The sequence below is a fragment of the Grammomys surdaster genome, unplaced genomic scaffold (genome assembly GCF_004785775.1).
Source record: "Grammomys surdaster isolate TR1022 unplaced genomic scaffold, NIH_TR_1.0 352, whole genome shotgun sequence".
In the NCBI taxonomy this organism is placed as follows: Eukaryota; Metazoa; Chordata; class Mammalia; order Rodentia; family Muridae; genus Grammomys; species Grammomys surdaster.
The window spans coordinates 860,928-886,082 of record NW_021604771.1 but is presented as its reverse complement, the minus strand read 5'-3'; the positions used below and the strand labels follow the sequence as shown (position 1 = coordinate 886,082).

At 49.1% G+C, this 25,155-nt stretch overlaps 1 protein-coding gene across 3 annotated transcripts; it reads right to left on the bottom strand.

The window, feature by feature from the left end:
* Positions 1-537: 537 nt before the first annotated feature.
* On the bottom strand, positions 538-24,837 carry Ppp6r1 (protein phosphatase 6 regulatory subunit 1). Of its 3 annotated transcripts, none has more exons than XM_028779416.1 (24): positions 24,719-24,835; positions 14,458-14,690; positions 10,871-11,057; positions 10,648-10,785; positions 10,500-10,565; positions 9,836-9,948; positions 9,626-9,739; positions 9,209-9,371; positions 8,966-9,118; positions 8,748-8,882; positions 8,005-8,069; positions 7,773-7,888; positions 7,587-7,672; positions 7,363-7,452; positions 7,187-7,284; positions 5,160-5,217; positions 4,909-5,081; positions 2,764-2,897; positions 2,543-2,675; positions 2,347-2,417; positions 2,133-2,214; positions 1,522-1,632; positions 1,369-1,431; positions 538-1,290 (listed from the first exon to the last, which is right to left on the bottom strand). In XM_028779416.1, exons 1-24 carry the CDS (start codon positions 24,791-24,793, stop codon positions 1,287-1,289), a joined length of 2,661 nt encoding a protein of 886 aa, XP_028635249.1. In that variant the 5' UTR covers positions 24,794-24,835; the 3' UTR covers positions 538-1,286. The 3 variants fall into 3 exon arrangements, 2 of the variants coding, with proteins under 2 accessions (XP_028635249.1, XP_028635250.1); XM_028779417.1 differs by lacking the exon at positions 24,719-24,835 and adding an exon at positions 23,887-24,391; XR_003712917.1 differs by lacking the exons at positions 538-1,290; positions 1,369-1,431 and having other exon boundaries at positions 2,070-2,214; positions 24,719-24,837.
* Between the last annotated feature and the right edge of the window lie 318 nt (positions 24,838-25,155).

The following is a 25,155-nucleotide window of genomic DNA, read 5'->3' as shown; positions in this document are numbered from 1 at the left end:
CAGCTTCCTGTCTCCTAATCTCTCCCATACTTTTCTGTTTTTGAGACAGGGTTTCTGCCCAGCCCTGGCTGTCCTGGAACTTGGTTTGTAGACATGGCTGGGCTTGAACTCAGAAAGATCCACCTGCCTCTGCCTCCTGAGTGCACCACCACCACCACCATGCCTGGTGCCTCCTATCCCCTTAATGGCAGGAAGCTCAGCTCCAAGGTCCAGGGACCTCTTGCTCTTTTTAGCAAGTCTGTTAGAGGATAGAGGTAAGGGGGCTGTGAGCTAACTCAGCACAGCCCTACCTGATCTGCTTTTCAGAACAGGGCCAAGGGAGTATACACATCAGCATGAGAGAGCCCCAAAGTGCTAACTCGACAAGACCAGTGCCCTTTTCCTGATGGTCTTGCCTGGTGTATGAGCATTCCCCATCCCCCACACCCACACCCACTCTCACAAGTGAGGTCCTAAGAGAATGTAACTCTCTCTAGACCATGGAGAGCATGTTCACCCAACTCTTGAGTCCCAGAACTCAAAGTCCCACACCAGGAATCTTCTGCTTTCTTCCTTTATTTATATTTGCAGTATGAAACACAAGCTCTGCACACACACTTGTACACTCAGACCAGCCTGGGGGAGGGAGCTGGGACAAGGCCACTTGGCAGCAGTGCTGGAACCCTCAGGGCATGGGGTACCCAGCATCCCCCATTCTGGGCCTCTGGGGATGTTGCCAGGGAGGCCCTGTTCCCCAGGGCCAGGGGCCAGATGACTGGTCAAAGTGCAAGGTCTGGACAAACACATGGCCATACGGGCCTGATGCCCTCTGTTACACCTCAAGGTGGTCCTGAGTGAAAGGCTGGTATGAGCATCTGCACCAGAGCATGGGTCAGCGGCCTCAAAGCCCAGCGGCAGCCCGTACCGGGACAGACGGGGAGGTTGTGCCTCAGAGCTGCTGGCCCAGTTACTGTCCTGCCTTCCTTTCTTTCTCCTCCCTCAATATATATATGCATATATATATATAGAATATAGAATATACTTCTTTTTCTCTCTCTCTCTCTTTCTTTCTCCTTTCTATGTGACTCTCTATCTTTATTCTTGGAGACAAAACTCCATAGTTTCTCTTCTCAGTGCAAATGGGGGTGGGTAAGGGCATCTCCCTGGCACCAGCCTCCTTGGGAGTCCAGAGGAGAGAATGTAGGGTATGGGACAATGGAGTAGAGGGCCACCAAAGGACTCATCCTGCCCCACTAAGGGATTCCACAGGGAGGACAGAGGATTTGGCCACCACTGCCACCAGGCAGCTACCTGGAAACAGAGAGAAAGACCTGTGAGGGTCCAGTGACCCCATCTTGCCCACCCAGCCCAGGCTATTGCCACACTTACTGGGAACCCGACGAAATGGGCCCTCCTGGGGTAGAGCCATTGGGCATCTCAAGGGTCTGGGCACTGTAAGGGGAGAAAGGAAGCCTGGAGGTTACTTCTTGCCCTACCAGCCTTGCTCCATCCACCCAACACTGCCCAGAGAGACTAACTCACCTCTGGCTTTGGGGAAGCCCCAAATGTTCTGGGCTCTTTTTCCCCTCCATGGCCTGAGGAGACTGGTGGGCCTTGAAGTCTAGGACAGAGGTAGAGGGGTCTCTGGTTGCACTGTGAGAGAGATCAATTTGACTACTGTTAGATATTCCCATATTCCTGCCTGCCTGAGGCCACCTATCTTTCCAGAAGGGGCCTCAGGTGAGGGCACAGCTGGGCAGCAAAGACACCTCAGAACAGAAAAGCTTACACACATACTGAGGGCAGAGCATAGTTGGGCTGCAGAGACACGGGGGGAAAAACCACACCTTATCCCCAGCTACTTTCAGTGGTCATCCTCCTGCAGGATATGCTTGTGGGGCTATGCACAGTCCTGCTTCTTGTGGTTCCTGACCCTCTCGGAAGCTGTTCTTCCCTCAGGGGTAACAAAAGCCCTTCTATGTGCCATTGCCCAAAACATGTAATTACAAAAAGGAATGGCTGCAGGGATATAGGAGCTCAAAGTAGAGTTTAGTGCTGAGGACAGCTAGGGACAAGAGCCCAGCACCCACCTCGACAAGGAGGCTGGGCTTCCCCTACCCCACCTCCAGCTGAGATGGGACATCAATGGTCACCTGTCCAAGGAACTGGGGGCAGAGCGCATCCCATGCAGTGTGGCCTGGACATCCGCAACACTAACCAAGGCCTGGCAGGGGGCTGTGGAAAAAGAGATGGGCCACATCTCAGCTGCCACCTTCCAGCAAGCTGAGACATGGCTGTGCTGTCTTCATACATGTGGGCCTGAGGCAGAGTCTAGAGCCTGTATGGGGAAGGTATGGCTTAGCTCACCCAAGGGCTCTGCTACTTTGCTGCTATCTGTGACTTCCTGAGGTGCTGAGGGGTGTGTGGGGTCCTGAGACCTAGAAGGTAAAGGAGGAGCTTGAAGGGATGTCTGTGGCCAACTCCCAAGCCTAAGAGACCCAGGAGTGCCTCCCAGACCAGATGCCAGAACAATACCGGCCTGCCCTGCCCTGTCCATCCACACCTGAGCTGTGAGGAATCGTGGGCTGGAGGGCTAGACAGGATCTGAACAGAGGACATGTCTGCCTCCTTGGAAACTGGGGGACCTGTTGGGGCATCCGTAGGCACTGGGTCAAAGGTAGCAGTCCAACTCGGGCCTGTGACAGAGGTGAAAGAACATGGACAAAAGGTGAACTCAAAACAGAAACGCCATCTACGCCTGAGCATAAGCCATCCCACACTCACCAGGAGGCTGAGTGCTAGGGCTGGGGAAGGAGGAAGGGTTGGTTCTTCCACAGGCTGCCTGGTCAGCTCCCTCATCCTCATCCTCTTCCTCCTCATCCTCCTCATCCTCCTCACTGTCTGTGCTTCCTCCACTCCTGCCGCAGATACCAACTCATTAGGTGGCCATGTAGGGACAGCCGATGACCCACTTCCCCAACCACAGCCCAGGACCACAGATCAGATGACAACAAAAGAAGATGGGGAACAAAGGCCTCCAGGGAGGTCCGGGGAGCCCAGGAATGTGAGGGTGCTAGAGTAGCTAGCCACCAAGTGGAGTGTGAGTCACCTGAGAACTAGACTCAGGTACAACAACAAGAGTTGAGGCACCAACTCTCAAGTCACCCGTCACCAGTACCAACAGACACACAAGCCTTTCCACCTTTCCACCTGTGACCACTTACTGTGTGCAAGAGTGGCATTGAGATGTTTACAATCTGGGACTTGGGCAATTGTCTGGGTGACTTTCTTAAACCAGCTCTGTGAGGTTTTGGGGATCTCATTAGAATAAAGTAAAGAAAGGAAGAATATAAAAACACAAAAAGCATAAAGAGGGTGTGGAGGTGCATGCCTATAATCCCAGCACTCAGGATGATCAGAAGTTCAAGGTTATCCTCAGGTACACAGCAACTTCAAGCAAGCCTGGGCTACATGATAGTAAGTCTCAACAAAACAAAACAAAACAAAATCTTGGGAAGAAAAAAAAAAAAAAGGCAGAGGGATTTCTTTTAAGACTAATACTAGATGTGTTGTACTCTGTAAGGCAGCTGCTCTGTCACATCTGGGTACACATGAGGAATCTAATCAAAATAAACAAAGACAAAAAAAGGACAAAGACACAAGCACAAGCACGTTCATCACAGCACTATTTCCAATGCTGTTACAGCATCAGCCTCAGTGTCCATCGGCAGAGCACTACACAAATGTGATCTACACACAAAGACTCTGAGTTGTACTCAGCCATAAAGTATGAAATTACATCATCTGCAGGATAACACGATGTTCGGGGAAATAAGCAATAGTTTTAAAAAACATAAACAAACGGCAGTTAGTTGGGAAGAGAGTAAGAAGGGGTAATAACATGCATTAAAATGTTGTTTTAAAAAATCTACCATTTTATACAACAAAACTATCCCAACTTAAGTGTATGTATGAGTGCACTAGCAAGATGGCTGAGCGATAAAGTCACTTGCCACCAAGTCTGAACACCTGAATTCAACTTCTGGGACCCAAACTGGAGGACAGAGCTGACTCCTACAAGTTGTCTAAACCATGGGTTGTGGCACACACCTGTAATCCCGGCCTCAGAACATTTTAGTGATAAGAATTTCAGACACAGGATCCACCCTTCCCCTATATTGTATGACTATAAAGAGTAGGGAAAGATACAAAACTGATTCATGGGAAGACGTCAGGACACTGTTACTCATGGCAGTGAGGCAGCAGCCATGTGGGGGCACCAAGAGCTCGGGTGCCGCCGCCGCTGGCTCTAGATGCTGACCGTGTGCGTCCATTCCACTGCAAACCCAGGGTACACACATTCATCTGTATGCACACTATACAAATATAAAATTAACATCGGTAACTGGTTTTCAATCATGTCATGAGGTTAAAGCTTAGGAGACAGGCCATACATGAGGAGGTGTTTACCTCAGGGAAAGGCCTGATATGACATAATCTCATCATGCTGTCAGACAAAAAAAAAAGAGAGAGAAAGAAAAAGAAAAAAGAAAAGAAACAAAGAAAAAGACTTATCTATACAAAGCTGATGAACAATGTAACTGAAAGAGATTTCTCCTCTCATTTCAGAAAAAGGAAGGGAAACTTGTGTGGCACATTGGAACTCAGGAGCACAGTTGAATGAGCCCTCTTCATTTTGTGCCTACACTGACTCATACAAACTGGGTTTCTACCACTTATGATTGAAAACACTCAACTAACATACAACACTCTGCGTTTTCTCACTCACTTCAGTCTCAGTCCAATACATTTACCTACCACTGCCTTTAGTGTGTAACAGTGCGCACTTGCACACATGCATCTGTTTAAGTGCACGTACATCCCCAAGCACTGGGAACTTAGGAGATAGGAGGGCAGAGGGAAACTCACCGCACACCAGAGGGCTGGCTTGCCTGGGACGCTCTCACTGGCTGGCTGCCCTGCCAGGCACCATACTCTCCATCTGACTCTGCTGAGCCTTGGCCCTCCTCCTCCTCCTCTTCCTCATCATCAAACTGCTGGATCCGGTCCTTGTAGCATATCTCAAGCAGGTTGGCATTGGGCTGCAGAACAGAACAGGAGGATGGGCTATACTGCTTGTGACCCCTCCCTTCCTCACAGGCAAAACAGGAAGCACTCACATTTTCATCGTCAGCATTTAGGGAGAAGGTAATGTTGGCAGTCTTGTCAAATGGTGCACTGGAAGAAAAGGAAGAGATGAAGTGGGACATAATTCTCACCTCCTGTGCTTGCTCACATGACACACAGCAACCCTCATCACTATGCACAATAAGGAAGAGAGTATTCCCAGCACATCCCACTTGGTTCTCACTATCACACTGAAGGGCAGTGTCCTCATCTCCTCCCTAAACACAAAAACCTCTTGGGCTGGAGAGGTTGCTCGGTGGTCAAGAATACTTGCTGCTCTTATAGAGGACCTGGACTCGGTTCCACCTGGTGGTTCATGACCACCCATAACTCCAATTCCTCCAGATTCTACACCCTCTTCTGGCTTCCACAGGCACTGTAAGCATGTGGTGCACATACACACACACACACACACACACACACACACACACACACACACACAAAAAAACCTCAAACACATAAAATTAAAATAAATCTTAAGACAAAAACAACAAAAACAGATGCTCAGAGGACAGACGCAGGTGACCTGCCCTGCAAGAAGGTCTGAGGATGTTCTGAACCCTAATCTGGCTGTGAGGTATCACAGACTCAGGCAACTCGATCTGCACTTCTCAATCTCCTTAGGTCATCTGTAAAATTGAGGAAACAAGGGGCTGGAGAGATGGCTCAGTGGTTAAGAGCACTGACTGCTCTGCCAGAGGTCCTGAGTTTAATTCCCAGCAACCACATGGTGGCTCACAACCATCTGTAATGTGATCTGATGCCCTCTTCTGGTGTGTCTGAAGATAGCAACAGTGTACTCATATAAATAAATAAATAAATAAATATATCTTTTAAAAAAATTGAGCAAACAATCTACTTTGAAGGGTGTTTTCAAGGACTCAGAATTGCAACCTAGGTAAGAGTTTATACATACATCCATGGTTCCCAATAACAATAACTTGGGCTGTGCCAATTTGTTGTTCATAACCACAGTACAACAAAGCAAACCACTATAAAGCATTGACAAGACACTCCCTATTCTGACAGCACTGTCTGTGAGGGGCTCTAACTACACCAGTACCATTTACTGCTAAGAGAAAATGCAGAGGAACTATTACTTCCTATCAGGGTTTATGGCCTTTAGTTTGTGGTCACCATTCTCTTCCTCCTCCTTAGTGAGAACACAAGTGCTAGAAGGAAAGAAATGGCCAGGTATTCTCCTGGAGACTATATAACACTAAGTGCTAATGAGGCAAACTACTTCAAGGAGTACAGGTATAGGTATAGGCTGTAGTAGCTGACACATGACCCCTGACCTTGAGAAGCCTGTATTATGGTATTTAAGTGCTAAATATGGGAGCATTACCAATCATTTTTGGATATGGCTTGTTATGTGCCAACCCTACTGGCAGTGCTTTCTGGGTAGTTCAGGCAGTTAAGTTTTTTTAATTATTATTATTAATTTATGTATTTTATGTACATGAGTGTTCTTTTCATGTGCATCAGAACAGAGAATCATAACCCATTACGGGTAGTTGTGAGCCATCACATGAGTGTTCCTAACCAATATGCCACCTCTCCACCTGACAGTTAAATCTTATTGGGATCCCACTGCAGTGAGCATCCAAATCCAGCAACCTGACAACTGTGTTCTACTTTTCCCAGACTTCATCAAGACTTCATCAAGACCCAGTCATCTCTCACTGAGGTGCCATCCCCACACTACACACTGTGCTCGTCGTCCTCATCAGGAAAATGCTGGTGTCCCACCCTCATCACCTTCACTGTGGGAGGGAAAATGACTACAGACTGGGTCTTAGTCTGAAGAGGTGAACACCACAAGGCCACAGCTGGGTAAACCCAAAAACGGGCTGCTAGCTAAGCCATGGTACACAAACAGATGAACATTCAAGAAAAGACACAAGATATACCATCAGGAGGTTAAACAGCACTGTGACCTCACAGAGGAACACACACAGGCAGGTACAGCACAAGCTGTCACAAAGCAGAGCCCTAACTTCATATGAAGAACACTTACTTCACACTTTCTTCCTGCTCCCCAAATTCCTCATCATTAAAGCCAAAGTGGTCAATGAAGGCTGAGGTCATACGTTGCATCTGGAAGTCCATGAAGGCCTACAAGAGGCACGGAGGTCAGGGTTGGCAGGGGGCTGCCTTTCCCCACTCCTCCCACTTCCACACGCCCATGTCTACCTGCTGGAGTACAGCCTCCTCAGGAAAGTTGAACTCCTTGAGGCGGTCATCCTCATCATCACTGGAAGAATGCAGGTGGTGAGTGTTTACCTAGGAACAGAAAGACGGAGAGTAATCAGGATCTGCTCAAACCCCCAGACAAGGGCGAGGCAAGAAGCTACAGAAAGTGGGGGCATGAGCCACACCAAGAGGGAGAACAGAATGAGACGCCAGGTCAGCCTCACCAGATCCACTGTGTTCTTCTTGTTGGTCTCAGCTAGGGGTCCTGACACAAATGCTTCCCATCGCTGCTGCTGCTCCTCTGGCAGCTCTGAGATAGCACATAGATAGGGAAGAGTGTCAGGAGGGAGAACCCCAGCTCCCAACACCTACCTCTGCGAGCTGCAGTTCCAGCCAGCCTCATGCCTCACCCTTTAGCAGTTGTCCCAGTTGTTCAGCATTGGGCCCCTGTTCTGCATTCTGCACCACGGCATTGGCCACCCGGGTCAGGTGGCCCATGTAGCCTTTCCTTGGGCCCCCTCCAGACCTGATTGAGAGTGGAGGTCACTGCTGGGTGACAGGCTAGATGCCTGGGCTATCCAGGCCTACAACCCATCCTCCCACTGCCCTATCTGTCCCCACAGGAAGGCTGGAAGTACTGACTGCACACGGTCGTTCTCCTCCCAGGATGCCAGAATGCGCTCCACCAGGCGGCAGTGCTGAAGGAGCTGCAGGAGAGCAAAGAGGATTTAGCTTGGGGATGGCTACACTTCCAGAGCCCAGCAGATGGGAAAGAGGCCTTTACTCAGAAGACAGTTCACCAGGCCCCAGGTCTGTGAGCAGAGGAAGGAAAAGTGGGAGTCGGTGTCTCCAGCTTGCTTTGATTCTGGATTTCTCTTTTTCCTTTTCTGATACAAGGTCTCATGCAGGCTAGTCCCAAACTCTTTATGTATTCTCCCAAGTGCATCACCACACCTTTGCTCTATGTTGTGCTAGGGACCATAGGGAACTTCATACACGCTAGGTACTAGCTAGCCAAGTGAGGTACGTCCCAAGCCCTGTTTTCTCTGAGACTATGTAACCTAAGCTAGACTCTAAAGTTGAGATCCTCCTCTCTAGGGCTAGCATTAAGGTGTGGGCCACCATACCTAGCATGCGTTTTGACTTCTCACATGGAGTAGACACAGCTCCTAATTTGCTCAGAGAACTATCCATAGTTTCCCCACTCTACTGCCAAGTCATAGGATTCACTGGCCCTCAATAGACACCAATTTCTCCTCAGCTGTATATCCCATTCCAGGTACTGATGTTGCCCAATAGACAAGGGTAAAAGCAGGAGACCTCTGGGAGGTTATAGCCTCAAGCACCAAGTCCTCAGAAGGAGGGGAACAGGAGCCCCAGCTTACATGTTTCACGATAGGGTTTGGGACAGGTGTCTCAGAGCTGCTGTCTGGAGGGGGCCCGGAACTCAGCATTGCGCTCACACACACTTCCACTTGAGCATGCAGGAAGTTGTTGAATACATAGTGGAAGAAGAGGTCCTAAGGGGTGAGAACACAGGCTGATATCAAAAGTGCTCTGAACGCATCTCTATTTCCCTGGCCCCTGACCCCATTCCTTGTACCAGTAAGGTGTTGGGCACATCCAGCACCAGAAGCTCCTGTGTCAAGGCAGCAGCATTGGTACTCAGGGCACTGGCCAGGAGCTTGACCACATGTAACCTTGTGTTGCCCAGTGGCGGGGCCAGGCTGCCCCACGTCATCTGCAGAGGCTCGAGCTACAGGAACAAAGAAGGCTTAGTGTACACAGGGTACTTTCTTTTCCACCCCAACTCCCCTCTAGAATCACAACAATCCGTGTCTCCCACCTTGGGAGGCTCAAGCAAGAGCTGATGGAAGCGGTCAAGCCGGGGACGCAGGGCATGCAAGGCACCCATACTGGACAGTGCATTATCCAGGGCTCCCTGAGCCAGGAGCTCCAACTGCCCATCCACACTGCTAAAGAAGTTGTTCATGGTCACAGAATCAGACCTGTGAAGGAGAGCAGTGTGAAGGCAGAATGAGCCACAGAGGCCACACAAATGGGCCAGAAGTATACCACAGCCTTGTGCCCTGAACATCCAGAGCCTTCTAACAGGTCAGAAAGTAGAGGACAGGCCTGACTGGGGAAGAACCATATCTCTCATTAGCCACAGCTATGAACAATGGCAATCCAGCCTTTGAGGCTCTGAGGGAGTATAGGTTCAGGCAGGGGCAGTGTGCCACCTTAGACTGGTACACCTCACCTTGGCCTCCTAGGTTCCAGGAGGGTGAGCAGCACCTGGATCCCACTGACAATGACAGATTGGCACTGTTCTCCCTCAAACATGTTACTGAGGAGCTGTTCAATGGTCTCCTGCCTGGGGGAAAAGGAGTCAGAGTGAAGGGGCCCAGGGCCAGGACTCCCCCAGGACAGCTCACCACCCCAGGCCCCAGCACTGATCCTGCAAACCCACTTCTCCAAGGTGGCCAACAGCTGGTCTGGTTCCGGGCTGTCCTGGCCTTGGATCATCTGCTCCCGGCTTAGGCGGATGATGTCACACAGGGACTGAGATGCATTGGAATGTTGCTGGGAAAGTGGAAACGAGTATGCACAAGTTAACCATCTGCTCCCAGCCCCTTCCAGACAGAAAACAAGTAGTCACACAGACACAGGATACGTACTATAATGAGGAAGCCAGTACCCAAAACCTCAAGAAAAGAGACATTCATGTATGCACATGCAGCACTGCTCAATCACATGCTCAATAACTGCTGAATATAAAGCAAAAGCAAAGCTCGGTCCACCCACGGGATATTTACGATTCAGTCATGAAAAGTCATGGGTCATAAGGCATTGACCCATGCTAAAATACAAGAGTTTCATATAGCCCAGGCAACCCTCAAACTTTCTAAAAAGCAAAGGAGGACACTTAACTTCTCCCTCTCTGCCTCAAGTTCCAGAGAACTGAGACTATAGGTGTGAGGCACTATGCCTAGTTTATGTGAGTCCCAGGACTTCCTGAATCCTGAGCAAGCACTCTAAAAACTGAGCCGTACCGTCAGCTCCCCTACCCATCACACAAGAGGGATGGAGAACGTAATCTGAAGAGGAGGTTTGGAATGTCAGCCGGCACTCACATTGTCGTCCTTTGATGGGTGAATCTGCTCAATTAGCCGCTGGACAATCTTCTCTTCATTGAGCCACTGATGGAAGAAGACAGTAAGTTCCTAAACCAAACACCAGCCTATACCACTCCACCACCCACCTCCTGAGTAGGCTCCTCACATTGAAGACATCCTGCCGTAGCTGAGGCCGCTCCACACAAGTAAGCAGACGCAACAGGAGATCCATGATGGCTGAGGTGCCAATGTGCCGCAGCAACAGGTCCACAAAGTCATCTTTCTTGCGCAGGAAGGATACAAGCTGGGGGCACAGGCTGTGTCATAGCATAGGGTCCTGACACCCGCCCTCCCACCTCCTCCCCCTCATGTTGAGAGTCAGCAGGCACCTGGTCTGTCTTGCGGTTGATGAGAATGCCCATTACTTTGCTGAAAAAGCTGGCAAGCAGTGGGTTGAGGCTGTCACCACTCTGCAGGAAGCCATAGAGTCGGTTCAGGAGGGACTCGTCTGCACCCAGGGCATCGTTGATCTGGGGCACATCAGAGGTCAGGATTTCACAGGCTACACTAGGGTACCTAGGAAGTGAGTGCAGAGTAGGTGTGGGTGCAGAGAGAAGATGGAGGCATCACCTTCATCCCCCACATCCAGCTCAGGGGGTCCTGTTTCGAGGAAGGGAAACCAAAAGAGAAATAAAAACCCCCTTCCATTTCTGAGCCCTCTTCAGGCTTCCTAAGAATCCACCAAGAGGGCAGGAGTTATAGCTCAGTGGCTAAGGGTACTTATTGCTTTTGCAGAGGACATGGGTTTGATGCATAGCTCTTACAAGGCAGCTCAGCAATTGTAACTCCAGTACCGGGGGATCCATCATCCTTTTCTGGCCTCCATCAGGAGCAAGCATCCATCATACCCATCTGGTAACATGCAGCCAAAACACCCATACACATTAAAATAAATTTTAAAAATTAAAAACAGCCAGGCATGGTGTCACACACCTTTTATCCCAGCATTCAGGAGGCAGAGGTAGAGGTTCTTTGTGAGTTCAATGTTAGCCTGGTTTATATAGTGAGTTCCAGGACAGCCAGGGCTACACAGAGAAACCCTGTCTCCCACCACCACAAAATGACATCTGATTTGAACTCAGTCCTGAAACACAAATATTTCCTGATCCCCTCCCAACACTAACTTCCATCTCCTCTAATGCCACGCCCAGCCCCACACCTGCTCCAGCTCAGGCCTTCTCTCCTCAGCATCCTAGCCCTGAAATTATCTTTCTATCCCTCCAACCTTTGCTCCTGTCCTCAAACACTCTTGGGTACTTGGCATTCCAGAAGCTTCACTACTCAGAACGTCACCTAAGACCCTAGGAGACTACAGCTATTCCAAGTCTAGCCCACAACTTTGGGGCCTGTGCTAAGGGCTCCCAGCATCTAGAAAACAGACTCCTTAATCAGGACAAAGACACTCAGAGCCAGCAGGGCTGCTTCAGTATCAGTTCTCTATGCTGAGTCTAGATCACAGTCCACTAGATGCAGGTTTAGTGAGGGTGGATGGTTAGAAAAGGAAGAGCAAAGGAGAAGACATCCAGTGAGATGAGCTGGCGAATGACAGATTCTGTCCTCCAGAAGTGCTATTGGAGGCAGCAAGACCAAATAGGCCATGACTCTACAGCCAACACTGCTTTACTGAGTCCCTACTATAACAGGAAAACTGAGGAGCAACCATCATTATCTGTCTGGCTCAAGGTTTCCAGGATGGGAAGACAAGAAGGCAGGGAACAGCACAGTGAACAGGGTGGACACAAGGAGATAAGAGATGTAAACCCAGGGAAGGATCATGTAGGCACAGCAACTGAGAACGAACAGCAAGATGGTAACAATTGCTGGGAGCCCAACAGTGTCCTGTCTGCCTGGTCCTGCCTCACCATTTGGTGCTGCACCCTATGCCCCATGCAGGTGGCATGTGTTTCCTCTCCCTACACACAGAGCCTTCATGCACTGTGCCAGGGACCAAGAATGGTCAGACAGATGTAGCCACTGCACTCTCAAAGCTCAAAATCCAAAAGAGAAATTAATAAAATTAAAAAAAAAAAAAAAACAACCCTCAGATGAAAATAAGGCAGTCAGGGGCTGGCTGTAAACCACACGTAAGCCCCACAGGCTGTCCCCACAACAGTAGGTGGATCAGGAATGCAGTGAGTCAAAGTCAATCTTGGTAAGATCTTGCTACTTTTGATGAAAGAAAAAACAGCCACCTTTTCTCAAGGGGTTAAATCAATCTCCAGAAAATTATGTTGAAAAAAATCCAATGACATAACTAGGTAAGAGGAGAACAGACTAGCGTGGGTTAAGAAGGAGGCAGGATGTTATGAAGGGAACAGAAACACTCTGTGTGGTGATGGAAGTGTTCAGGATGTTGTCTGTGCTGGTAACTAAATGTCTGCACATATGCAAAGGAGCATAAGTAAAGTCAAGCAGCCTCCTTTCACCAGAGACTGAGCAGGTACCAGGCATGCGATGTCCGTGTCACCATTGACTGAGCAGGTACCAGGCATGCTATGTCCGTGTCACCATTCCAGTTGGGAAACCAGCAACATATACTTAGGATCATTCTCAACTACTTCTTATAAGGTATGTCCAAGTTACATCATCCTGACAACATCTTAATTCATTAAAAACATAAGGGTGGTGACTAGAGAGAAGAGAGGCTAGCAGTTAAGCGTGTTTAAATGCAGAGGACCCACACTCAGTTCCCAGCACCAACAGATGGCTCACAACATCCTGTAACTCTATCTCCAGGGGATCCAATATCCACTGGGCTCCTTGGAAACCTACAAGCATGTAGTATACAGAAGCTTTTTGTTTGTCTGTTTGTATGTTTTTTGTTGTTTTCTGAGACAGGGTTTCTCTGTGTAGCCTTGGCTGTCTTGGAACTCACTCTGTAGACCAGCTTGGCCTGGAACTCAGAAATCTGCCTGCCTCTGCCTCCCAAGTGCTGGGATTAAAGGTGTGCACCACCACTGCCCAGCACACAGAAGCTTATATAGGTGCACATGTGACTGTCGTGCAAACCTGAGAAACTTGAGTTTAGATCCGCAGCACCAATGTAACATGCTGAGTGTGATGGCTTGTGTGTAATCCCAGAGCTAGGAAGGCAGAGACAGGAAGATTTCTGGAGCTTTCTTGAGCCAGTGTAGCTGAATTGGTTAACTTCAGACTCAATGGACCTTGTCTCAAAAAATAAGGTGGAGGAACAGTGAGATGGCTCATCGGGTGAATTCAATCCCCAGAACTTATACGGTGAGAGGAGAAACTAGAGAGACTGACACTTCTAATTTGCGTCTGAAAACACACACACACACACACACACACACACACACACACACAGCCCAAACACACTCCACACACACCCCAGGAAAGAGTCAACAGGCATGGTGAATGCATGGTGCACGCTATAATCTCAGCACTTGGAAGGGACCAGGAACAGGAAGATCATGAGTGATACTCAACATAGCCAGTTCAAGGTCAGCCTGAGTTATATAAGACCCTATCTCAAAAAACAACAAATGTGCACATGCCTTTAATCCAAGAACTTAGGAGGCAGGTCTCTGTGAGTTCAAGGCCAGCCTGGTCTACAGAGCAAGTTCTAAGACAGCCAGGGCTATACAGAGAAACCCTGTCTGGAAAAACAAAAAAACCAAACTGAACAAAAACAAATAAAACAAAAACTGAGAACAACAACAAACTAGAAAAAGGTTAACAATAAAATAAAAGTGGGAAACTGTGGCTCCCTGTTCAGGTTTGAAGGGGAGTGGGACTCATCCCAAGGCCTTGTACCTGGTAGAGAACCTTATACAAAACTGAACCATGAAGGGTTTTCACTAGGTGAGCTGTGATCCTATAAAGGGCCTGACCCTCTCTGCCTCACTTCCTCAGCCCTGATGTTCAGTTACTGAGTACAGATGAGAGAAGGACTCACTTGTAGCGTAGCCGCTCCTCACCACTGGCTGGGGGCTCCTGGGTGACCCAGGCCACCATGGCCTGCAGGTGGGACGGCTGTAACAGGAAGTCTAGGAGCTTCCGATTGACAACCTTGCACTCCTGCAGCACGTCCTCCTCGTCCAGCAGCTCAGGTAGGCTCAGGTCCTCCTTCTCCAGCAGTGTGTCCAGGTGAGAGCTTGTGTGCAGGTCAAACTTCCAAAACATGGCGCCCTGCAAGCATGGACATAATCAATTTGTCACACAAAACTAGCAACCCCTGCTGAGTGAGGCACAGTCGCAGTAACCAAGCACAAACACCACTTCTAGGCCCCAGACACAGATTCCTCACAAGTCTGCCCTGCACAAGGTCTCCACAGGTACAGTACATATGCTGTAAACAGTACCTAGTCCTGCTAAGAAACCTAGAGCCCACCATCTCAGCCTCCAAGCTGCCTCCCCTGCAGTATAAGAAGTGATAAATACTCCCCTGCGGTATTTATCACTCTCTGCTTAAGGCCTAGTGAAGTTCTCAGTGTGGACCATCCAGGGCCTGCAAGGAAAAGCTAAGTGGCATGCAATGACCTTGGCCCATCCCATGAGCCTGTGCCCACTGTCCTTTATCTGGGCAAGGATACCATTTGAACTTCTAGCTTCAGGTTCATTTTATTTGCTGAACAAATTCAAACGCTCCCATGACCTCTAGCACACAGCTGCTGCCCCTGCTAGCAGATCACCCAAGGCGCTGGGGAGGTGTGGGGTGGTGGCAGCCGGGAGAGAGGAAGTATGCTCATCTTGAGGCTGTGGCTGTTGCCTGGACACCATACACACAAACACAGCCCAACCATACTCATCACCCCACGCCCAGGCCTGGAACGGAGAAGAGGAAAACCTGGGGTGGGGGCTCCTAGAACAAGACAACGACTAAGCAGGACCCAAAGAAAACACATGATGATAAACAGTTCAGCATGAGAACAAAGTGAACTATCAAGCCCTGACTCTAGTAAGTACTAAGACCAGAATACCCTGGGTACTAACCAGGTGACAGAACTATCCTGAGTGAGTGACCTGCACTATGTATGGCCTTGGTCCTCTCAAGGCAACAACAAAGCTCCATTTTTAAAAAAATCTAAGCCTACAACCGACCCAACCTGTGCTACTGGCAACTTACTCAAGAACATGCTCTGGGTACACATATCCAAGCCACACTCATAGAAGCTGTCATCACACAAGATGGGAAGAACTAAACCTCAGTAAGTTATGAGGCTTCCCAGGACTTCAGAGGCCATCTGGCTCAAGGATAGCATCTGTGGAATTCTTGCTACAATTAAGGCCTGACCACAAGTTCTGCTCTTTACTTGACTCCTGACAACCACCTGCAGCAGAGGTCACTGCTGCTCCAGGCTATACTGGATGAAGCTAACACAGAGTGGAGCCAGTCAGAGTAGAGCCAGTCAGGAGAGCCTACAGCTTGGCACACAGATATCAAACCCCCTCTGCCTATATGGTTCCCCCCCGCACAGACCTCCTATTATTTCCCAAGACTCTCTGATTTGCAACCTGAGTCTGGTCCTAGAGAGAAGACTTCCTCCACCACAGCCAGCCAGCTAGAGCTTGCTGAAGAGATAGTCAACCCCAGTGGACTCGAGCTGCCCTCAAGCACCACCTGGAAATCTATCCCACTTTTTCAACCTTCTTCATGCTGTATTCCTCACTCATCCTAGACACGCTGCTCTTTGTTCTGTTTCCAAAACATGCTAAGCTTTGGTCCACCTCAGGAATTCTGTCCAAACAGCTAGTTTCTTCTCATTTTTCAGGGTCTCTTACTAAGCATTCTCCTTACTCAGGGGCTTTCCCAATCATCCAGGCAGTCCCCCGACCTGCCTTTGTCCTCTTACTCTGACCTGTACAAAGCTCACTTAGTACTATCCAGAAAGATTACCACACAATAACAATGCACTTATTCTAACTATAAAGACACCAGGGGCTGAAGATGACTTAATGGTTTAGAGCACTTGCTCTTCCAGAAGACTTAGATTCAATTCCCAGTACCCACTTGGCAGCTCACACGACTCCAGTTCCTGAGGCCCCAATGCACGCTTCTGAATTCTGCAGGCACTAGGTACACATGTGGTGCACATAAAAACCAAACAGCCATACACATAAAACATAAAAATCTAAAAAAAAAATTTAATCTTCCTATTCTACTTAGAGTACACAGGACAGCACCTAACATACAACACCTCACACTGTAGTTGTAAATGCTCACAAATATTACCGAAAGACACACATATTGCCAAACCATGTTGTCACAAGGCTCCAGCCCCTGAGGCAGGAGACTGCCAGTCTGGGATTGATACAGTAAAATCACTCCCACCACTTGGCCCCAATCAAGGGCAAAGGGAGGAAGTCCCGGAAGAAGGAGGCACAAGGTCACTCAGGGAAGGTTGGGAGGGGACAGACTAGTTCCAGGGTCAATGGAGGTGCTGGGGGTGTTATCACAAATGTAGAGTGAGGGTGAAGAAACCCAGGCTTCGCAAGAACCATCTTGTGCTGCCCCCTTTTCTACTCCCTACCTCACTTAATGGCAATCTTACAAGCCAACCAAGACCTGTCAAAAAAAAACATACACTGCAAAGGGGACCAGCCCGGAAGAACACTGACAGAAGGGAGGGGTCAGGCAGACAGGTTTCCTGATCTGGCATACCTGGGACGAGAATAATCTCAAGGGGCAACCACCACATCAATCATGACTCACTGACTTCCTGCTGAAGGCCACGTGGTGTGAAGTAACAAAAAGTTCAACTTGGTGAACATGGAGATTCTCTACACAGGAGGCTGTTCACGTAGCAGTAAGACCAGACAGGTTGGGAAGCTGCTGAAGGCAAGGGAAGGAAACCAGGACTAAAAATTCTGATACCAAGTGTCCAGAAGGGACAAATATCCACAGTAACAGAAAGGAGATTGATTACAAGTTTCAAGGATGTAGAAGAATTTGTAGTAAATGCTTAAGGGGTCAGTTTCCTTTTTTAGGTAATTTTGTTGGTTTTAAAATTGAGCCAGGCACAGTGGTGCATACCTATAATCAGAGCACTTGAGAGGCTGAAGCAGGAGGACCTAAATGTTTAAAGTCAATTTTGACTACATACTGAGTTCAACACTAACCTCCATTACCTAAGACCCAGTCTCACACAAAACAAAGTCCAAAAACTGTGAGAGAAAATAGTATGAAATAAAATTGATTGTGATGCTGCTACACAAAGTTGTGGATTTACTCAGACCCACTGACTTGTGCTCTTTAAATGGAAAAACTGGATGGCAAATAAATGTCAGTAAACCATCAATGAAGAAACAAAACCTGCCAGGATCAGTATATTGAGGTCCGACCAGAGCTGACAAAGAGCCTGCAGACCTGGAAGAAGTTAGCTCTGCTCTGAGAACTTAAGCAGATTCCCCTTTCCCCATCCCTCACTACCAACATTCTTGAGATAAGAAAGCTCACCTTGCTAAGTCTACATGGTAAGAAGATGGCAGAGGCAGGGCATATGATTTGAGAAGCCTTAAAATGCATAATCACACTGAAAAATGCCATTGTGACCCTCTACATCCTGTAAGTAGTCCTAGCTACACTCTGGGCATGAGGCAGAGGCCTTCCATCTAGGCCTGCAACACAACCCTTACTATGGGCTGCTTATCTTACAGCTGAGGGTCAACTCCTGACCCAGTCGTGGTTGGAGAAAGGACTAAAAAGACCAGCCAGCAGGCTCAAAGAACTGAGAAAGCACAACAGTGGCCATATGCAGTTTGAGAGTTGATAGAAAAACCCAGATAGACTCAAGAAGACACCCAACCAGGAAGCAAGAGTTTCACTGAGTGTAGTGATAAAGGCCGTTTCAGGGTTGCCAGCAGAATGCCATGCAGAGGGAGGTGGACAGCTTCACTAGTATGTGCTAGTCACACACTTCCCATTTCAATAAAGTGGGGCTTAGGGCTGGTGAGATGGCCAAACAGGAAAAGACACTTTGCTGCAAAGCCTGACAACTGGGATTCAAGCCCTGGGGATCCAGATGTAGAAGGAGAAAACTGACTCTTGCAAGCGTACACACACACACACAAACAAACACTCCATTAAATAAATGTGATAAAGTGGGGCTGTTTGGAGAAGAAAAAAAAGCCTCCTTCCACAGTGGGAGACAGGTTAGGGGCAAGACCAAGCCATCATCTGTGGACAATCCCAGGCCCCAGCCTTTCAGTTATTTTGTCTTTACAGCAAGACAGAAAGAAAAAAATAATTGTCAGTTCCATTTGACCACAGAAGCCTATTTTAAAAGGGGGTCCAAAGGAAGAGAAGCACAAGAGAACTATCCAAGAGACAGAATTAGAATTCATGTGACATGCCCTGTCTTCTGACAAACTCTCACTGTGGAGGCCCATCCATTCCCTTCTAAGACACTTGGTAAGAGGACACAGGCCACAGCCTCTTAAAACCCTCTATCCCTACTCCAACCTTACCCCTGCCTCAGTGATTACGTTGGGCTTCTCTCCCCAAACAGGCTTCCAGAGAACCTAGCTGGAGGCCGCTGAAACAAGTCTAGAGCTAATGGTTAGTCTGAGGTTCATACGATGTGTTGTAGCCTCTACTTGAGTCCAGAAAACATGGAGGAATGCTGACCAAAGACACTTTATTCATGTAGTGCTGTAGTAGGGCAAAACTCCTTCTACAGGCTGTCTCGAGACCACAATCAGACACTTTCAAGCAGGAGCAGGAGACGGTTACTACATCAAGGGTGGCAGCACTAAAAACAGAAAAGCAGGAACTCTCCGAATTTACCCAAGTGACTTAAGCACTTTCCTCAGATCATTCAGATACTTAGCATTATACACCCCGCCACCCCCACCCTGTGTAGCTTTTAGCAGCTTCAAGAAAACGGAAGCGACAACCACTGGTTTTAGAGACGTTTGAAAACCAAGACTGGCTGCTAACGGAAGGAAGGGAAATTATAAATGAGAAAGGAAGCCATTAGAAACGAAAGTCTCTCTACCTCTCCTGCCAGCTCTAACAGCAGCTCTGGCTTCTTGATTTGCTGTGTTGTTCTAAGAGTTCTGACACTAGCTGTTGCTCTCAGGAACCTGCCAGTCCCTATATTGTCTCCTTCCTTGGCCCAGATAGGACCTCACTCTGAGGTCCCCATCCCTTCCCCACTGTTGCTGCAGCCTCAGCTGTAACTTCAAACATTCTGCCTACCTGGAAACCCACGGATAGGCTCTTTAACTGCCAATCCTTCCATACTTGCCCTAACCCACCTCTGACCCCAACCACCTAGAAATGGGAGACAAAGGCAAAGAGACCTTTATGGGGTGGGAGGTTCCAAGAGAGCCACCTGACTGCTCTAATACTCTAGCATCAGGGCAGTCCCTGAGGCTGGCTGGCTGGCTGCTCTAGGAAGAAAGGAGACCAGAAGCAGGCATGCTAGCTCCTTAAAAGGCTGGGTGGATCATGCCTCTGTTTTTTAATGCCACAGCCAGCTCGTGGCCAAATCTGGAAAAGGGGTTTGGGACACTTAATACCAGGGATGAGGAGACAGTAACTGCAACCTAACCATCCTAAGCAGGACCCGCAGTGTGGCCTTCAGAGCACACCACCACCCTGGCAAAGCAAGCACAGGGGGACAACCATTTGGAGAAGGAACCACTGCTAGGAGGACCTGGTCACTTGGAAAAATGAGCTGGGACTTTCCCATGGCTTAGGAAAGCCCAAACAACAAACCAGGAAAGGGGGTGGGGGGATAGCCAACCCCTCAGATCCTAGGACCATTCTAGGGGAAATAAAAACTCTGGCCCAACCCTAAAGGAGGAATAATCAGAAAATAGAGCCTAAGGACACTTGGCCAAGATCTGGGATGAAAACATGAAGGTTTATACTCAGTATTCATCTCCTGGAGTGGCCACAGGTTGAAGGGAAAAAGGAATAGCCTACTGAACAGATGTGAAATAGCCCATAGAAGAACAGAAGGAAAACCTGGATTAATGGGTCAGAACTTGGGAAGTTGATCTAACTGGGGCTATAAAGCAAGATCCTATCTCAAGACTAAACTACACTAAACGTCCAAAGACCTGAGTTTAAATCTCTGTGTGTGTTCAAACCGGCCTCAAATTCCAGAGCTCAAGTATTCCCCCTGCCTATATTATAGGCATATATCACTGTACCTGACCAGGGTTGGAATTTTATCTCTCCAAGATAAAAACCAAAGACCTAATTCCATTGAGCTTCAGTGTCCTCATCAGAGAAATATCTTTAACGCAGTCTTTCCTGGAGAAGAATTCATAAAACTGATGTGCAAAGGGAAAACCCTGGTCTGGCATGGACGTGTTCCCACTAAGCCAGTACTGGGCAATAACTCTTACCATAGCAGCTAGACGCTTACCTGTCTTTGGCAGCAAGTCAAATGGCAGAAGAATTCAACAGCTGAACTTCAACTGACTGTGCTCAGGATGGAGGCTGCACCTTCCACCTGCCCTACAAGCTCTGAGTCTGACTACCTCGTCCTCAGACCTCTAGACTGATACCACTTCCTCCTCCCAGAAGCCTTCCCTGGCAAGCCTCCTTCCAAAGCATCCCATTGGTCACTCTATGAGAACATATAAGCCTCAGCTGTGAGGAAAAGGTAGGCCTGTCCAGGCATTTGCAACTTTCTAGAGACGTCACCTAGGATCTAACATTCGGCCAGATCTAAAACCAAGTGTTTGTTGGGGAATGGGGATGTATTTCATTTGCCAGGGCGTCTGTCTAGCATGCATAAAACTCCTGAGTTCGAATCCCAACAGTGAACCACCACTGCCATCCTAACACTTGGGAAATAGAGGCAGGAGGATCAGAAGTTAAAGTCATCCTTGGCTACAAAGTGAGTTTGAGGCCAGATGGTGTGAACCAGATGAGACTCCCATTCAAAATAAAAAGTAAAAGTACCTGTTGGATTAATGGAAACAGAAGCCAGAGAAGAGAAAGTGATCTCTGAAGGTCACTTGGCCAGAGAGATCCCAAAGTAGAAAAAAAAGGGGGGGGGTGGGAGGGTGGGTCCAAGGCTGTTTTCCTTCAATGGAAAAAATGATACCACATGACCCAACAAAGGCAAACAACCAAAGAGAATGTATGTAAAGGAAAACACACAACAGCTCCTACACCACATAGACGCTCAAAGAACATAAGATATTCACCCAAAATAGCAAAGTAGCAGTCTTTCCCTCCTATCTTCCCTACTGACATCAATAGCAGTTGGGACTGGATAGCTATTTGTGGTGAGTGGTTGCTCTGTATATTAGAAGACAATAGCATCCCTGGGTGGGGCATACATACACTAAATGTGGGAAGCATACTTTCTCCTACCTTCTATAGTTTGACAACCAAAGGGCCTCCGAACATTGCCAAATATCTCCTAGAGGACATACCATACCCATTGAGAACTACTGGGATATATTATCAAAAATCAGATAATAATCCTAAGAAATACTGACTTGATGTACTCTGAATGCTGTGTGCCTTGCATTCTGTGATAAACATCCACAAACACTGCACTCAACATCCAGAGCCACCCTACACAAACAGCCCTCCTATTAGCCCACTTACAGAAACAGGTACAGAACACTTGCATAACTTTTCCAAGGACTCACCACTTGGAAAGGCAAGAGCCAGGACTCAGACTAGATCTAACTCACAAACACTCTTGCTGTAAGTAATTCTTCATTATACCAATCCTTAAACTAGAGGAGTAGAGTCACTGAATTTGGGCAAAATGATCTGCCATTAGGCAAAGGTTACCAGAGAAATAAATAATAAAACCCACAGGAGAAGCATTTTAAACAGCACAAGACAACTCCAAGTATATGTGGCAGAACATGGCACACGCTCCCATGTAAACTGTCCACATTAGGTACACAGAACACATATAGAAACAACTCCTGCTGTTCAAGCAACCCAGTGGTTCTGACAGAACCTTTAAGATGGAAGCAACCCTGTGGCAGTTTTACAGCCCTCAACCCAGTACCACATTTGATATAATACAGTGCAGCTTCTTTTCCAGAAACATCTTGCCTTCCAGGTAGGTGTTAATGGTAATACATCCTCAGTACAGTTGCCTCTGTATATAAAGAGTGATCAAGACGGTAACTACCTTGGCCTGGTCACATAAACATGTAATCCCAGCTACTTAGAGAACTGAGACAAGAGGACTGTGAGTGAGTATCCCACCAGCTCTGCAGAGTTCAAAGCAAGCCTAAAAAAGTAAGATACTGTCTCACAATTTAAAAGCAATAGGAGGGGCTCAGGCTGTATGTAGCTCAGTCAGTGGTAGAATGCTTGCTTGCTCTGCGGCAGGAAAACTTGGGGTTGAGCCCCAGTACCACCACAGAAGGGAGAAAAAGAAGGGACCACTAACCAGGTCACTTAAGGCCCTGGACAACCGCCCCAGCCAAGCCATTCCACCCCTTGCCCTCTTAACACTTCAACCTGCTTCATCCCGGCTCCTTCAATGTTCCCACCTTCACATATTTGCACGTGCTGTTTCTTCCACCTGGAAAGCCCTTCTTCCCACTCTCCATCTGTTAACTCCCACTCAGCCTTCCTCGACTGAAAAGCCACCCATCCGGCCGGTCTCACCAGTCTCTCCCACTCTGCGGCCTGCTGCCACAGCACCCTGGGTTACCACCATCACAACACACAGTAATTGTGACTGTCCAGCTCTGCCTTTGGCTCCCTGAGCAGACAAAGTCCCAGAGACTTCCACTGACCACTCCCTCCTGGACCCAGCAACCAGGCCCTGCCTCATCTCACAGTATACCCAGTAGTGCACCAAACAGTGGCTCCAAAGTGCCTCCTCACCACAGGAAGCTAGGGACAGCCAGGGACAGGACAGCCACCGCCAAGGCGAAAGAAAAACCTGTTTAACCTTGCCTTCCTGAGCAGAGGGTGAGAATCAGAAAGGCCAAGAGTCCACGAAGGCTAGTGAGAGTGAAGAGGTAGACACAGAGGTGACCACAGAAGAGCAGGCAAGAGGAAGAAAAGAGGAAGGCACCCTAGGAGGAAGACTACGACAGGGGAGTGGGCCCGAAGAGTCCCAAGAGAGCTGAGTCAGAATGATAGGTGGAGGTGATGTAGATCCCAGTGGGAAGAGATGGGGTTTGGGGGCTGCGGGGAGAAAGAAGAGCATAAGAGACTTAGAGAGGGCCCCCAATAGACGAGGACGATGGACTGGAGTGATGACAGCGAGGTAGACACAGGCCCGGCGATAGGAAATAGACTTGACACTGACAAGTGGCTAAAAGAGTTGGGGACCGAAAGGGAGAATATTAAGAGACTCGGGGGCGCTCAGAGGAGTTAGAGGAAAAAACTCCGGATTAGAAGGCGCATGGCCGGAAAGGCAGCTGCGGAGCTCACCTGCGCGGGGGGGCGGCGGCTCCTCGCACTCGGGGCTCATCGGGGCGCCCCCGCCGCCCCGCCGCCGGCGGCTCCGGCCCTGTCGAGGGGCCGGCTAACAGGGGCGGGGGCGGCGCCGGGGGGCTCGCGCAGGCGCCTGGGCCGGAGCTAGCGGACCCGCGCAAGCGCCCTCCGGTCACAGGGAATTCCCCTGCCTCACCACCGAGCGTCGACGAGTTCGGGGCGTCGTGAAAAAGTAGGCGCGCTCGTTCCACGGCAGAGCTCCGTGGCAGTCGCGAGGCCTGCGCAGGCGCCTCCGAAGCAGGGGCGACGGGAGAAGTCGCCGCGGGTTACACACACAGACACGCCGGCACCCGCGGACAGGAAAAAGAAGCCTCCGCAGCCCCAATGGGTGCAGAGCTGCACCGAGAGCCGACGCCCGTGTCCTCGGCTTCACTGTCGCCCGAAGCGGGAGGGTCTCCCAGGCCCAGCCGTCCACCTTAAGGCCTCCGACGCACGGCTACCTCCGCCACTGTCCCACAATGCCCCGAGCGCGGGAGGACGCAAGAAGACAGGCTCCGCCCTCTCGTGGTCGCTCTCCGTGCGCAGGTGCGCGAGAGGCCGCTAGTTCGGCCTGGCGAGGCGCGTGCGCACTGAGCGCTGAAGCCCAGAACCCGCCCACTCCGGAACTCCGCCGCTGTCGGTGCCCGCCGCCGTTGCCAAAGTTCTCTCCCTGAATAAACCTAGAGGGCCCACTGCGCAGGCGCTGCTGCATCCAGAACCCCGTTTTCTCTGACTACGTTCCAAAACCCGCTGAATATTCGGTTCTAGGATCTTTCGCCCTGAAAGCTACCTTCGGAAACCCGGTCGCTATTCCAGCTTCTCCAATCATATTTCTTTGACTCGAGTCAACTCCTAAGAAATCCATTCCGACTTTTCGTCCTCACGCAAAGCTGGTTGCTTTTGTTCAGCCGGGTTCGTCCGGGACGCCTCTGCCGAGGTTTTCTGGCTGACCTCAGTCTTTACTCAGGCATTTGCCCAAGCGGCATCTACTGTTGCCAGTTGCTGCACAAAGCCTTCTCTTGTAACAACCGGGAGGAACCCCCTTTACGCCGGGATTCAGTCACTAAAGGGCCTTTTCTAGCGTTGAGCCTCGGTTTACCCCAACTTTCATCCCCTGCCCCTTCGTGCCCATTTTAGAGGTCAACTGTAAGGACTAGATAAATGCATGTAAGAAACTTTAGTTTTCCTTCTTTAAAACAGCAGATTGGAACTTTACATTTCGGCGAC